This window comes from Ambystoma mexicanum, chromosome 7p (assembly GCF_040938575.1).
Source record: "Ambystoma mexicanum isolate Mex_15411 chromosome 7p, UKY_AmexF1_1, whole genome shotgun sequence".
Lineage (NCBI taxonomy): Eukaryota > Metazoa > Chordata > Amphibia > Caudata > Ambystomatidae > Ambystoma > Ambystoma mexicanum.
Genome location: NC_090939.1, coordinates 465,021,690 through 465,034,818, shown reverse-complemented (window position 1 = coordinate 465,034,818; position 13,129 = coordinate 465,021,690). Strand labels below are relative to the sequence as shown.

General features: G+C 45.9%; 1 protein-coding gene across 3 annotated transcripts in view; it reads right to left on the bottom strand.

Annotated features, from left to right (window-relative positions):
- SLC35A5 (solute carrier family 35 member A5) overlaps positions 1-13,129 on the bottom strand; it is a 540,034-nt gene that overhangs the window by 161,974 nt on the left and 364,931 nt on the right. The window contains exon 7 of one of the 3 annotated variants that reach the window (XM_069636486.1): positions 2,239-2,325. The exons of the other annotated variants lie outside the window; for them this stretch is intronic. Coding sequence (XP_069492587.1) covers positions 2,242-2,325 — 84 coding nt within the window. The 3' untranslated portion in view covers positions 2,239-2,241. The remainder of the gene's footprint in view (positions 1-2,238; positions 2,326-13,129) is intronic. 3 annotated transcript variants of the gene reach the window in all.

Below are 13,129 nucleotides of genomic sequence, written 5' to 3'. Positions count from 1 at the left end.
CCTGATCAAATGCAACCGGAGGACCAGACCACCCGAGATAATCAGTAACCCTTAGACATCAACCTCCTATAGGAGGATTCAGCATGAGCCCGAGGCTGTGACCTATCAAACTCCACCTCAGGAGATGTGTCAAGGCCACTGGCATCATGCAACGACTGACGCAGCTCATCCACCTGACTGTCACCAGAAAAACCAAGTCAGGAGCCTCATGAGGTTCAACAGGCTTAAACTACAAATCCGACTTCTCCGCATTCCTCATAAATATTATGCAGAGAATGAAAGAACTCCTTTCCTAGGGACAGGAGCGGCCCTGGAGTCCACAACAGGCCTCACAGTCTTGGATAAAGCCTTTCTCGGAGGATCCACATTACCAGGGGCCTCCACCGTCAAATTCCAGCCAAGCTGCCCCAAAGGCGTCGAGGGCGCCGATGGTTTCGGCATTGACAATGGCGCCGAAGGCTCTGAGGGTTGGATCGAAGGCAAAGCCTCGACAGTCGCACTCGACAGACACAGCTCCGACCTCAGTGGTTTCACTGGGGATGAAGACCGAGACCTGGATCTGGCACGTCTCTGGCGATCTACCGGAGCCTTGTCCGAACGGGACCTTGGCAGTTCCCGATGTTTATTGCACCGAGTGCCCAGGCCTGAAGGCGTGCGAGCATTAGACCGATACTGTTCCCTGCCACCTTCTTTCGAAGGCGCTGAAGGAACTGTGCCCTGGGATTGAAAAATCGCCAGCATTTGCTCCTTGAAGGCCTCCCATTCCTCAGGAGTCAAGGATTTAGTGGGACAAGCCACTTTCCTCGCTGAGCCATCATCCGACGAGGATGGGGAAGGCGACCGGTTACACCGCTTCCAGGAGTGCTGAGACGAGGACGAGTGGCGGGAACCACTCCGGGATAGAGATCCCCGGGACTCCTTCTGACGAGGAGAGTCACCCCTCGACCTGTCAGTGGAAATACCCATAGCTTTTTGGGATTTTCTAGGTTTAGAAACCCGACCTACCTGCAACTTCCCCTTACGCTCCAGCAAGGCCTTGGCAGTCAACGACTGGCACTTCGAGCAGTCGTCGGTATCATGACTTTCGCCCAGACACCACAAGCAGATGCAGTGCGGGTCCGTAATCGACATTTTGGATTTACAGTCCCGGCAAGTCATAAACCTGGACCGTGGGAGTCAGAGGGGTAGAAGATGAAGACATTTTCTTCCAAGAAGATCACACGAGGGGCGCCGAGTTCTTGAAGCAAACACATTTGCGGAAAAAACTGAACTGAGTCAACGGGCGCTGTGCGTCCCTATTTACAACATCCGGTGACGTCACCCTCGACGGAGGCCTTCGAGGGACATCGACCCAACGCAACTGATGCAGGATGCCCTCTCCTGAAAAAATTTCCGAAGCAGCACAGCTGTGGACATTACATGTCAAAGATGTGGAATACGTTGGAGGACACAAGCCATTTGACATTTAAGGGTTAGTCTCTTTACTCTCAGTACCCTCTTGCTCGGCCCAGTGTTTGTGTAGAAAGGGTAATGGGGGGAGTTGGGATGTTGGAGGATCCTATAAAATAGGATAGGGCATGGGTACGGAAAGGGGGGGGAATACCGTGCCTCACCAATGGCCGCCTCACCCCCACTTCCTGAGGAACCCTCACCCAGGTGATCCACCCGCACTGGTCCACCCCCAGGGTGTGGATCCAAAGGCAATGGCTGTCCCTGGCCACCTGAGAGAGAGAAAGATCCCCAGGGACTAGTGGATGAGACACCTTCTGGTTTCTCACATTACCAAGAACTGACTGCCATTTCCATGCAGGTGAAAGTACTGCAACAAGAAAGCTGAATGGAGTAATGAGAACCAGCAAAGGCGAGAAGCACAAGATGTGCTCTAGTGGTTGAGAGCGCATAATAGATGACGGAACATTTTCAAACTCTAACCAGCTGACAGGGGAGACACGCTGATGGGGGAAGTTTTGCCCTCTCAGTGTTGACCGATTGACCGCTGAGCCAAGAAGTCTGTGAAGCCAGCCGGTTCAGGGAGAAGACAGAGGATTGAGAGAGCTGGTTCGCTGTGTGGAGACCGCAGGAGGAAGGAGAGAAGAGACTTCCTCATGGCCACGGAAAGCTGGGAGCAGCATCAACGCGCCCAAAGACGGACAGAGACTCAGGAGGCAAGCAGATGTGGAAGCTGCCGGACGAAGCCGGCAAACCTGCAAGGTGGAGACGGGACACCATGCTGCTTACCGTTTACCAAAGAGGAACCGCAGAAAGCCACAAGAAGCAGGAGAGTCCTGCAGTGGAGAACTGGCACACCAGAGCATTTCTGCAGCACTGCCAAAGAAAGGTAAAGGAAACTAGAATAAATGAGAGGGAATATAAAACCTGATATTATCAGAAACACACTAATAGAATAAATGCGAGAAATATAACAGTTTGCAAATGTGTAAAGTCCTGGCAGGAGAGTATATCGGGCACAGACATTTAAAAGTGTGTGAGTCAAGTTAAGTTTGCACATAAATTAAGTGAAGCACATGAGAAAGCCCAAGCCGGAGACTATATGAGGCAAAGTCAAGTTGGCAAGAGTGTAAAGTGACTTACATGAGGAAGTCCTGGTAGGAAGAGACGGCAGGCAAAGCCAAGACTGTGAGAAAATGTTACATTAAAGAGGAGAAGAAACCTGGCAGGAGAGTACACCAGGCATCCTATGAAATTGAGACTAACAGACACGTTGTTCAATATACAAGTTGTTTTTTTGTTAAACAAAGAATTTCAAGGAAGACTCACTCCCTTAGTAGTTTAAAGTATTGTGAAGAGAAAACCTGGGGAAGGGAGAAATCCCCTGGAACTGTGAACTGTATCCACTGGGAACCTTTGTGTTGAAGTTACGTTTTTCCTTTTTGAATAATTGTGCACTTTCAAGGCCAAAGACATTCTCCTTTTCACACGGACACAGAACATTTTTTGCTTTGGACATCTTGACAACAGACAGACCCTTAGTTTTGGTTGAGGTAGGGAAACGCCTCCTAGAATACGGACAGCAAGGCATTTTCCAACCGCTTTTATTTTGAATAAAAGTTTATAGCCAACACTATGAGCTCTCTGTGTCTGCGTCTCATTCCTGGCTCCTCACAATGGACATACACACATCAAGACTAAACCAGCTTCTTGAGAAATGTTAAATCCATCTACACTTATACTACAGATCTTGCCCAGCTACGCTGTAACTAAAGCTCCCTTGAATAAAATGTATTACTGCTCCCCTTCCTTGTTCATAGTGGAAACTGTGCCAATTAAATTCCTCCTGAAGAAAATCATTCACGCCTTGCATACTATATACCAAGACTAACGCCACTATAGAATTCATTTCAAGATAACCTGTGCGGTGCTAAGACAACCCTAGAAACAAGAGAAGGTTACCATGAAAAGCATGCCATAGTATATAGGGAGTGAAACTACATCGACCATCCATGTCACTAGAGGTGTTAGACAGTGCTGCATTTTCTCAGTATATTAATAAGTTGACAAATATTGTGAGCTCCTCAAGCATGAAAGCTCCATATCTTGGAGATGGCCCAATTGACATTCTGCTTTTTGCTGACAAAGCAGTACTTATTAGTAAGATCCCAAAAAGTGAAAAACACACTTTAACCATGTTTAACACTGGTGGGACTTCAAATTAATATTTCAGAAAATATTCAATCTGGGCTAAAAAGCAGATGAATGCTATAAAGTTACATTTAAGAGACTCTATGCTAGGCAGAAACCTGTGCAGTTCCCTTAGGGACCACTGCAAATGATTTAAGACTACTGGCAGTAAACCCACTTAGTAGCAGTCTGTACCACACAGATTCAATTGGTAGCTGTGGCTGAGCAGTCAGACTTCCCTCAAGAAGAGTTAGGCAGAATGCAGAGTATACACAATAGGTACAGAGACACAGTAACGCAAACACTGACCAGAGCTTTGGTGTAAAAGTATATAATTATTTATTTAAAAACACAACACACTTGTGATTTACACTAGCAAAAACGAGGTAAGTAAATTCAGCACACAGTAACTATGATATATATACAACCCTATTCACTTATTAGACAAGTCTTAGTGAGAACCACCACTTATTTTCAGACAGAGGTGAGCGCTTAACATAAGATGGCACTCTAATAAGTTGTAAAGAAAGGGAGGGAAAAAAAGCAGAGTTAAGGAAGCACACAAGTTTCAATACTTTTACAAAGAACCACAGTAAGGCAGGATAGGCAGAGTTCTACTGGAGAGCAAGGAAGTCAATTGCAAGGCCCACTCTTGGAGAGAACAAGCAGAAGGGGTCCAGGTTCACACAGTGGGGTTATGCCCAAAGAGTCTTGTAGATAGTTTGCCCAAAAAGGATGAAATTAAAGTCAGGAAAAGTTAGCTAGGTTGTCCCAGGCTAGCCCAGGTTAGAAAGTCGTGGCTTTACTGTCACCCCGAACGATCTGTCGCAAGGGAAGCCAGGCGGGACACAGTACCTTAAGTGTGAAGGAAGCTCCAGCGGGGGCAGTTGTTCCTGGCAGCAGGTGCAAGTCGGTGTTTCGTCCAGAGGAAGAAGAGGTCTCGCCGTGGAGGAAAGATGAAGGTCATTGCACTGCCAGGTAAGAAACCAGCCGCGGAGTTCTCCGGTTAAAAGGTACTACCCTTCTCTTCGCGGTAGTGGTAAACCGTGGTATTCCGGTTGCCGGGATGCTCCAGGAAGGTGAAAAGAAGGCAAAACTGGTTATCCCCACCAGTCAAAGGTAGAAGACTCTCCGGACTGGAGATCTCCTCTGTCATCGGGAAAAGTGGTGAGACGGTTCAGCAGGGCTCCACCGGTGGTGTCGTTGTTGCAGGTCGGCTCAGCTTCTCCCTCCTCGGATTCTTAGGTCCTGTGGCGACTTCTGAAGTTCCAGTCCCCAAAGCCCTGCTTTTATGCAGCACACCCCCATTCACTCAGCCTAGCTGTCAATCAAACATGCTAAGTGGTGAGCCGGCCGGCTCACCACTTGGGCCAATCACACAAGAGTGCGACTTGAGTTACCAAGCTAACTCAGTCCAGGGTGCCTAAACCCCCTCCCACACCCCCTGTGGTACCCAGACAGAGTGGCACCACTTTTGGAGGCTTCTGTGGAGAAGCCCGCCAAAAAGTGGAACAAAGGGCTCGACTTGGGTTGGAGTCACAGAAGAGAACACAAACGCCATTTTAGAATCGAGTTCTGGCAAAAAATACCAACCGGTGAATTAATCTTATAAACCGGCGATATGTTCGAGGCTATAAGAATTAAATAATTAAAGTTGGTAGCCTCGAACAATGGGAAAATCCCATAGAGATATATTCGCGGTCGAATATAAAAAGTAGTATCCACTGCCACCAGCCAAAACTCGATCAGGGGGGACGGAGACGTGCCCCCTCGAACAACAGACCCCGGGGCAATCGAATTGCCCCGACCAGTACGTCCACAATATGATGGTTTGTACGGGTTTCTGTTCATAATTTGGGACTAGTAAAGCCAATGGTGACTTTACATGCCCGGGGAGACAGTAGTCAGTCCCAGGGTATGGAGTCTATGCTGGGGGGTCACTACGACACCCCTGGGTTACGGCACGGAGGGTGCTGTGTAACCCGCATCAAAAACACATGAGACCCTATGGAGTAAAAGACCCCATAGCCCATAAAACACATTGAAAGATAAAGGAACACCTCAAATCATGTCTAAGAGTGGGAGTAAAAGAGTCTCACTCTTAGGAGGAGAATAATCTAAACCCCAAAAATCCAGCAAAGCTGCTGGGGGACTCACTAGGTTTGGGAAATTAGCCTTTACAGAGAATTCTCCCTAACACTCTACATTGGAAAGAGTCAATTATTATGATTTAGATGTACGTATTGAGGACAAGGGGCGACAGACCAACCATAAAGTGAACCAACTTCATTTAGGTATGCAGGTGTTCTTAAAATGTTTTCCCAACGCTTTAGGGGAAAAGCTGTTACTGAAGCACTCGAAGTTTATTGTGCTAAGGCACAATCTGCAGCACTCTATGGTGCTTACTTTTGGGAGAATAATAATTTGATACATCTGAAGGGAAGTGAACTTCAGCTACTTAAAACAAAAATTAAGCAACCATTAATTAACCGCCCAATGAGCACATCAAACATACACTTTTGCTTGTACTAGGGGTGGAGGGAATTATTTATGGAGCTAAACCAAGGCCCCTAACTTTATTGGAGCAGATTATGGACCAGTGCTGACCTATGCTTATTGTCTCGACAGGACTAAAATAATCTCTGGTTCAGATATAAACAGAGTCTGGCAAAAGATTTGGATACGGGTCACTGTTGGGGCTATGAAAAGTTACAGCAAACTGATGGCACATTATTATGGCAGCAATTAAAAGAGCATTCATGGACCAGTTTTATGATGAAACTAGCAGCCGTGCCATCTCCAGGTATAGCGACTAGATAACTCAATAGGAAATTGAGCTTTGAGTAAGAGCAATCCTTATCCTTGATAGAGGATAGTGAGATTAGACTGCTGCTTTTTAGAATTCTGCATTGGGATCATACCTCTGAAGTTTTTCTGAAAAAAATGAAGAAAGGAAGGAAATATACATTCTGTGAGTTATGTGAAGAAAACTATCAACATTTTCTTCTATTTCTCCAATTATATGCTTCATTAAGAGCTAAATATCTCTTCCCAATGCTAAGAAACAAAAATATTAGAACAGACGAATAACGCAGTGCCTTTTTGTTACCAATTGTCAGTGTGGGGGACATTTACCCACTTACCACTACAGATACATTCCAATGCTCCATCCACAGGCATTTCATTACTCTTAATCCACCCCAAAATTCTCACAAGCACAGCACCACTCTATCTGCACCCTGCCATAATGTATACATGCATTCCCAATCACCTCTTACAGGCAGAACCCAACCACTCATACTGCCTCCAATCCACCCAGACAGCACCACCTTCCAACTTTAATCCAATATGTACATTTGCCGTCTCTCCATGCTGCGCTACCAGCTACAAAGGAGGGGAGTAAATGGGAAATGAGAGGGAAGTTGAAGGGAAAAGAGAAGATGGGAAAGGAGAGGAAAAGAAATGCTCCACTGGATAAGTTGCCGAAAAGACTTTACAAGAGAAGGGATGTGGTTTTATGATGGGTTTGAGTCTTGGAATGGGCAAGAAGGTGGTCATGGATGCTTGGCCCAGAGGAGGAAAAGAAGAATCCCTAGAACACCCGTACTGCATTTTCACGGTGTACTCATCACATAAGTTAATCTAGAAGCAGGAGAAAGACAGGAGAGATATAGTCTTAGCTATACAATTTTATTTTTTAACCAAACCAAAGAAAAACCCTATCTTGTCCTATTCCTAAGAGAGGGTTTCCCTGCCTCAACTTAAACTATGTATGTGTCAGGAAGTCCAAAATCAAATGTCCATCGTACTGTGTAGAACATATTTCCATTCCTTAAAACTTCTAACTAAACAAAAGGGTCTGCTGAGTCTCCTTAACACAGAAGATTGGTCCCGTCTTCTGCATAACGGAAAACCATGCCATTAGTTTCTCAGGACTATTTCTTGAGAAAGACTACTTTCCACACTTTATAGTTCTTTTCAAGTGTAGCACACAAAGTTCCAGATTTGCAAATAAGAAGTCTCTATTCCCAAATAAAGCAAAAGTTCCAACTTGAATCCTGGTCACCAAGAGTGCCTTCCTTCTCTTGGTGTTCTATGGCAGTGTTTACAAACACTAGCGGAATGGACTCCCTTCCCCTGGTTTCTTTTTGACTTGCACAAATCACAATGCCTCTTCCCTTAATCTTTCTCAGGCTTTCACAAGCCAGCGAGTATGGCTCCTCTCTTGGCCTTCTGAGGCTTTCACAAGTCCCAATGCCAGGGGGTATGGCTCTTCCCTTGACCTTCTTAGGGTTTCACAATTCACAATGACAGGGGGTATGGTTCTTCCCTTGGCCTTCTCAGGCTTTCACAATTCACAATGCCAGGGGGTATGGCTCTTCCCTTGGCCTTCCTAGGAATTCACAATGCAGGGGTATGGCTATTCCCTTGGCCTTCTTAGTGTAACAGGACAGTTCACTAACCTGCCAGACACTGTGATGAAGGAGAAAGTCAGTGGCATCCTCTCTGAATAGTGGGTTCCAGACCCTTATTCCTGGGCTTCCAGGGCCTCTCCGGCTTTTATACGGGCCCAGGACCCTGTTTCTCTGGCTTTCCGTGCCCTCCCCAACGTTCGTTGTACCTTTAGAATTCTTGTTGGCTCTTGGGTATGAGCATGGTGTTCCTCTGCTGTTTTGTTCGCTCCCCTGCGGTCGCAGGTCCTGCACACGCTGCGGCAGCTCTGCAGCCAAGTAGGCTAAACACCTGGAGGCTTTCTCTACGCCCACCGGGTGGTCAGGTGACTTGCTCTAACATCGCTTATCCGGTTATCTCGTCTGTCAACACACAGACTAGGGAAGTCTCAGCAGTAACTCTTACGTTCCGGAAACCATTCTCTCCCCTACTCCAAGCCGAACGTCCCTCGGACTTGTGGTTCCTCCAGGGAGGGACTGACTGCTTACCAAGTTATTCTTTCTTTTTAATTCTCAGTATTTGTTGGCTGGTCTCCCCTTGTCTGGACCACTTGGTTTTTTGTGATCTTCGTCCCTGTTTATAAACATGCTTCACATAAGGAGGGAAGGGAGGGGATTAGTCCCTTCCAGGAGATCCAACCGGCAATTACCGCCCGCGGGGGGACTTTTGGGTAGCGGCCTCACCTCCCTGGCCTCATGGAAAGGGGCTCCCCCTAGGAAAGCAGGGAAGACATCCTGAGATTTGCCACATTACCGACACCTGTTGTAGACACTGGCAAACAAACCAGGGGCCACTGTAAAGAAATAATAAAACACACCACAGCTTTGATGGGGAAGGTGTGGAGGCATTTCTCGGTTAGCCACAGTTAGAAATCCAAAATGTCAGCTGGCCCTAAAATAAACTTAGGCTCAGACCTCACAGATTTACTGGACCATACCACATGAGCCAATCCAGAACCAAACCAACCCCTTTCTACTTGGGTGCTGGAAGTTGCCTTAGAATGCACCTTTAGCGAAGGGGAATTGGCATATGAAGGGAACCCAGGGAAGTTTCCAGATGTAGGGTGCTCAAGTAGGAGCTAGAGAGGAGTGTTTGGAAAGCGGCACCCTAGAGGCATATTGAGAAGGAAGAAAGTTGGAAGCTGGGAGCACAACTTTGAGTTGGAAGAGGAAGTGTGCCACCTAAGAGAATGTTGTTTGTTAGAGGGTTACCATCTGTGAAGGAAGCTCCTAAAGGGAAGGTTGGCATGCTGGGCCAAACCAACCTCTAGTTTTCAGCTGGAGAAGCATAGTGACAGAGAGGGAGAAACATGCATCACACCTGAGGAGGATGGCGATCGGTTTCTCCCCATCCCTAATCTCTAGTTATTAGGCAGGTTCCAATCAGACCGACTGGTTCAGGGCAGGTACTTGTGGTGGGCAAATGAACCAATTGGTGCAGCATCACAAAGGAGCATGGAGCATATGTTAGACACTCCCAGGTAAAGGTGACCCCTGGGAGAAAGCCCAGAGATCGGGATGGAGAACAGTGGCCCAAACAAAGTCACCTCTAGCCCAGAAGCCTTGGGCACAGTCTTTGTAATTAAAGAGATTTCAAAGCTGCCTGGACATGTTGGAAAAAGCTCTAAAACTGGAAGCCAAACATAATGGTTCTTCAGTTGATGTTGCACTATGCTTGAATGAGAGCAAAACAGAGAAACTTTTAAGAGACTGGCCTTCTCTTTACTGACTTGCGCATTTCTTGGGAGAGACCGGGGCAGTCCAAGATGGAGTACAAGCAAGACAACCATACTGATCTCTGTACTAGACATTAATTTATGTTTCTTTATGACTACTTCCCCATGGGAATACGATCGCCAAAGCTCTTGAAGATAACAATACCCCAAGATCCCTATAGGCGGTGTCACCACACTTAAGTTACACTCTAACCTAGTCTTGTTTGACGCGCAAGGGAAGCCTGCCTTGGTTGTTCCATCCCTGAATATTTTATTCAGAAACCTCGATTGGAAAATACTGGACATCTTGGCTTGAGCTTGACAGTAATAAAAGCCCTTAATTCCCAAAAGCCTGACTCATGATTTCTGAGTCCACTCGGCTCACTCGTGACTCTGCCTAATACTCTGCCTGATCTGCACCTGTGAGGCTAAAAACCTCAGGGCCATCTTCGACTCCACACTTTCCTTCTCTCCTCACATCTCTGATGTCTCTAAAAAGTCACACTACCAGCTGCACCTCCTCAGAGGTATCCTTTCTTTCCGCTCCTTCCCCCAGAAACTCACTGTCTCCAGAGCTCTGGTTCTCTCTAGGCTGGACTATTGCAACAACCTCTTTCTAAATCTGCCTGCCTCTACTCTCTGCCCTCTGCAACTCATCCAAAACAGGACTCCAAGACTTGTCCTTGGCCTCAAGCCCAGGGATCGTATCTCTCCAGGACTGAAATCTCTTCACTGGCTCCTAGTGGCGGCGAGGATTAAGTTCAAAACCCTCTGCATTGTCCACAAGGCCTTCTGGGGCCTGGGACCTCAATACCTTCAACTCTGTCTTCCTAAATATCTGCCCTCTCGAACTCTTCGCTCATCTGCCTCCAACTCCCTCAGGGTCATTCGCTTCTCCAAGCAGCAAGCTGGTGGTCAATGTCATTCTTCTGCTGGGGCCTCCCTCTGAAATAGCCTCCTTGCCTCTCTGAAACTTGAAGAGAACCATCTCTGGCTTAATCTGAATCTGGTCTGGTTTCCTGGCTACCCTTTGATCTCGGGCCCAGGTCCCCTCCCCGCCAGTTGCACACCTGCACTGCCCCATGGCAACCCTTGCACTTGGGGACTGTTTCTGTATCCCTACAGCCCCTACTCACACTTGACCCCTGATGTCTGCTCTTACCCTTGCACTTGCTACCAGCTGGTTGCACTTTTAAATATTGTCTTTATTTCTTTTACCGTTATCCTATGTACTGCACTGCCCGTCCCCTTTCCCCTTCCCCTTCCCCTTCCCCTTGCACTTGCGCGATCTCAATGTCGCCTGGCCTAGTAGGATCGCTGTCTGTCTTCCCTCTGTTTCCCCTACCTGGCCTTGTCGCGCCTTGAAACACTTGTGTATAGGCGCGTTATAAATGCCATTTCAGATCATACAATGTGGAAGTTAGGAGGGTACCTTTGTAAGACAATTTACAATCCAGAGGGAAGGCACACATTAATAGAAGGGGTGCTAAATGGTGGGAAAACATGCCCAACAAATGTACATGCTCCCAAACTGCAAAGTGCTTCCTTCGTCCATGGGAGAGTTGGGAAAAGCAGCAAATTCAGGGAAGATTTCAATTGCGTTTTATATGGACTAGTGGGTAGGCTGGCAATCATGATTTAAACCAGTTTATGGAAACAGGATTTGCTGAATGTGGTGATACACCATTATGGCTCCTAGACACAGCCTAAAAATATAATGATATGATCTAAGTAATTTATAACGTGCCTGTACACAAGTGTTTCTAAGACCAAATATAATTCTGCTAGTAAGCGCCAACAGGCATAGTCAGAACTGAGTGAATGATATGAAGGTTGATGGATTCACGCCTGAGCTCTCATCCAATGCAAAATCTGTGAGGGGTCAGAAATGTGAGGCAGACACCTTGGTTTTTCACAAGTAGCCTTTTTATTAACTTAATAAGGGTGTGACAAACACCTCACTATCCCTACCATAAACAGGATTTCCCTGCCTGTCAAAATAACTAAGGAAAACACTCTAATAAAAATAATCTGTCCTTCACACTTATACATACATAAAACTCAAATAGCAATTCAAATGCAACAGAAATAACAGTCGTATTCAACTTAATCCTAATAACTGTGTATCCTTGTAACCTGGGTTGGATCCTCTTGCCCAGATTCAAGGCAGGAATTTCAATCAAATCTTCAAATAAATAAAGGTCATTTTTGTAACCCAGTTTTGATCATAAAGTCAGTCTTACTCCAAAAGTCGTTCACTTCGACTTTTAGCAAAAGTTCAATCAGATTAAAGTCTTGATCTCTTTAAGTATAAACAACACAGTTGCTTCTTAAGGAAACAAATGTACTTTCACAACTCTTCTGTATCAACAACAATGTTTTTGTCAGGATGATTCCATTACAATTCATTAAACACGTTAGTGTTCTTGCCACTTCTTCATAACTTTCAACCACAATGCAGTACTTCAATGATTTCTTCCTGGTGTACTAACCTGCAAGGAATACCACTAAAAGGTCCCTATCCTGTTATACTCGCCTGCCAGGACAAACACTCCCAACACTACTACAAGTCGAGGTTTACTTCAAACCTTTGGAAAAGTCTTTGACCTTCAACAACATCAAAATATACAACTTCTGAGAAAACACGAGACACATTAGTGCGGTTTGTTCCACTGTTGTATTTGACACAGGCAATGCAGATTATTCTCCTCTCCTGGATATTTTCTATTAGGAGAGCTCATCTCCTGCCGCTCTTGTTTTCCAACTCTATATCAAACAACTGCAGAGAAAGATTGTGTTACACTGGCCCCTCCTTGGCTTAGGCCATGCTTGTTGATATCTCCAACTATTGACTCTTCTTTTCTCTGGCAATAATGGTTACAATTAGCTGACTTCAGTATTGCCCTCTCTTGGCTTTGGCAATGGTGGTTATGGTTAACTTGTTTCAGTATTGTCCTCTTTTTACTTTGGCATTGGTGGTTTTGAGTAGCTTGTTTTAGTATTGCCCTCTTTTTACTTTGGCATAGGTGGTTTTGAGTAGCTTGTTTCAATATTGCCCTTTCTTGACTTAAGTAATGTGTTTTTCTATTTTTGTTCAATATTGTGCTTGCTCAGCTTTGACAATATTCTTGGTTTGGATCATAGTAATTGTAAGCTTTCCTTTATTGTCCTTTGTCAATGTTGTTCTAACGCAAATCAGATTCTCTCATTAGTTCGGTATTCAACATAAGGAAAAATAGCAAGTGGTCGACTACGGAGCGTTCCGGGATTGCCTAGCCACAGTATACTCACCAGATTCCGTATATGCATCCGCTCGATCCACTG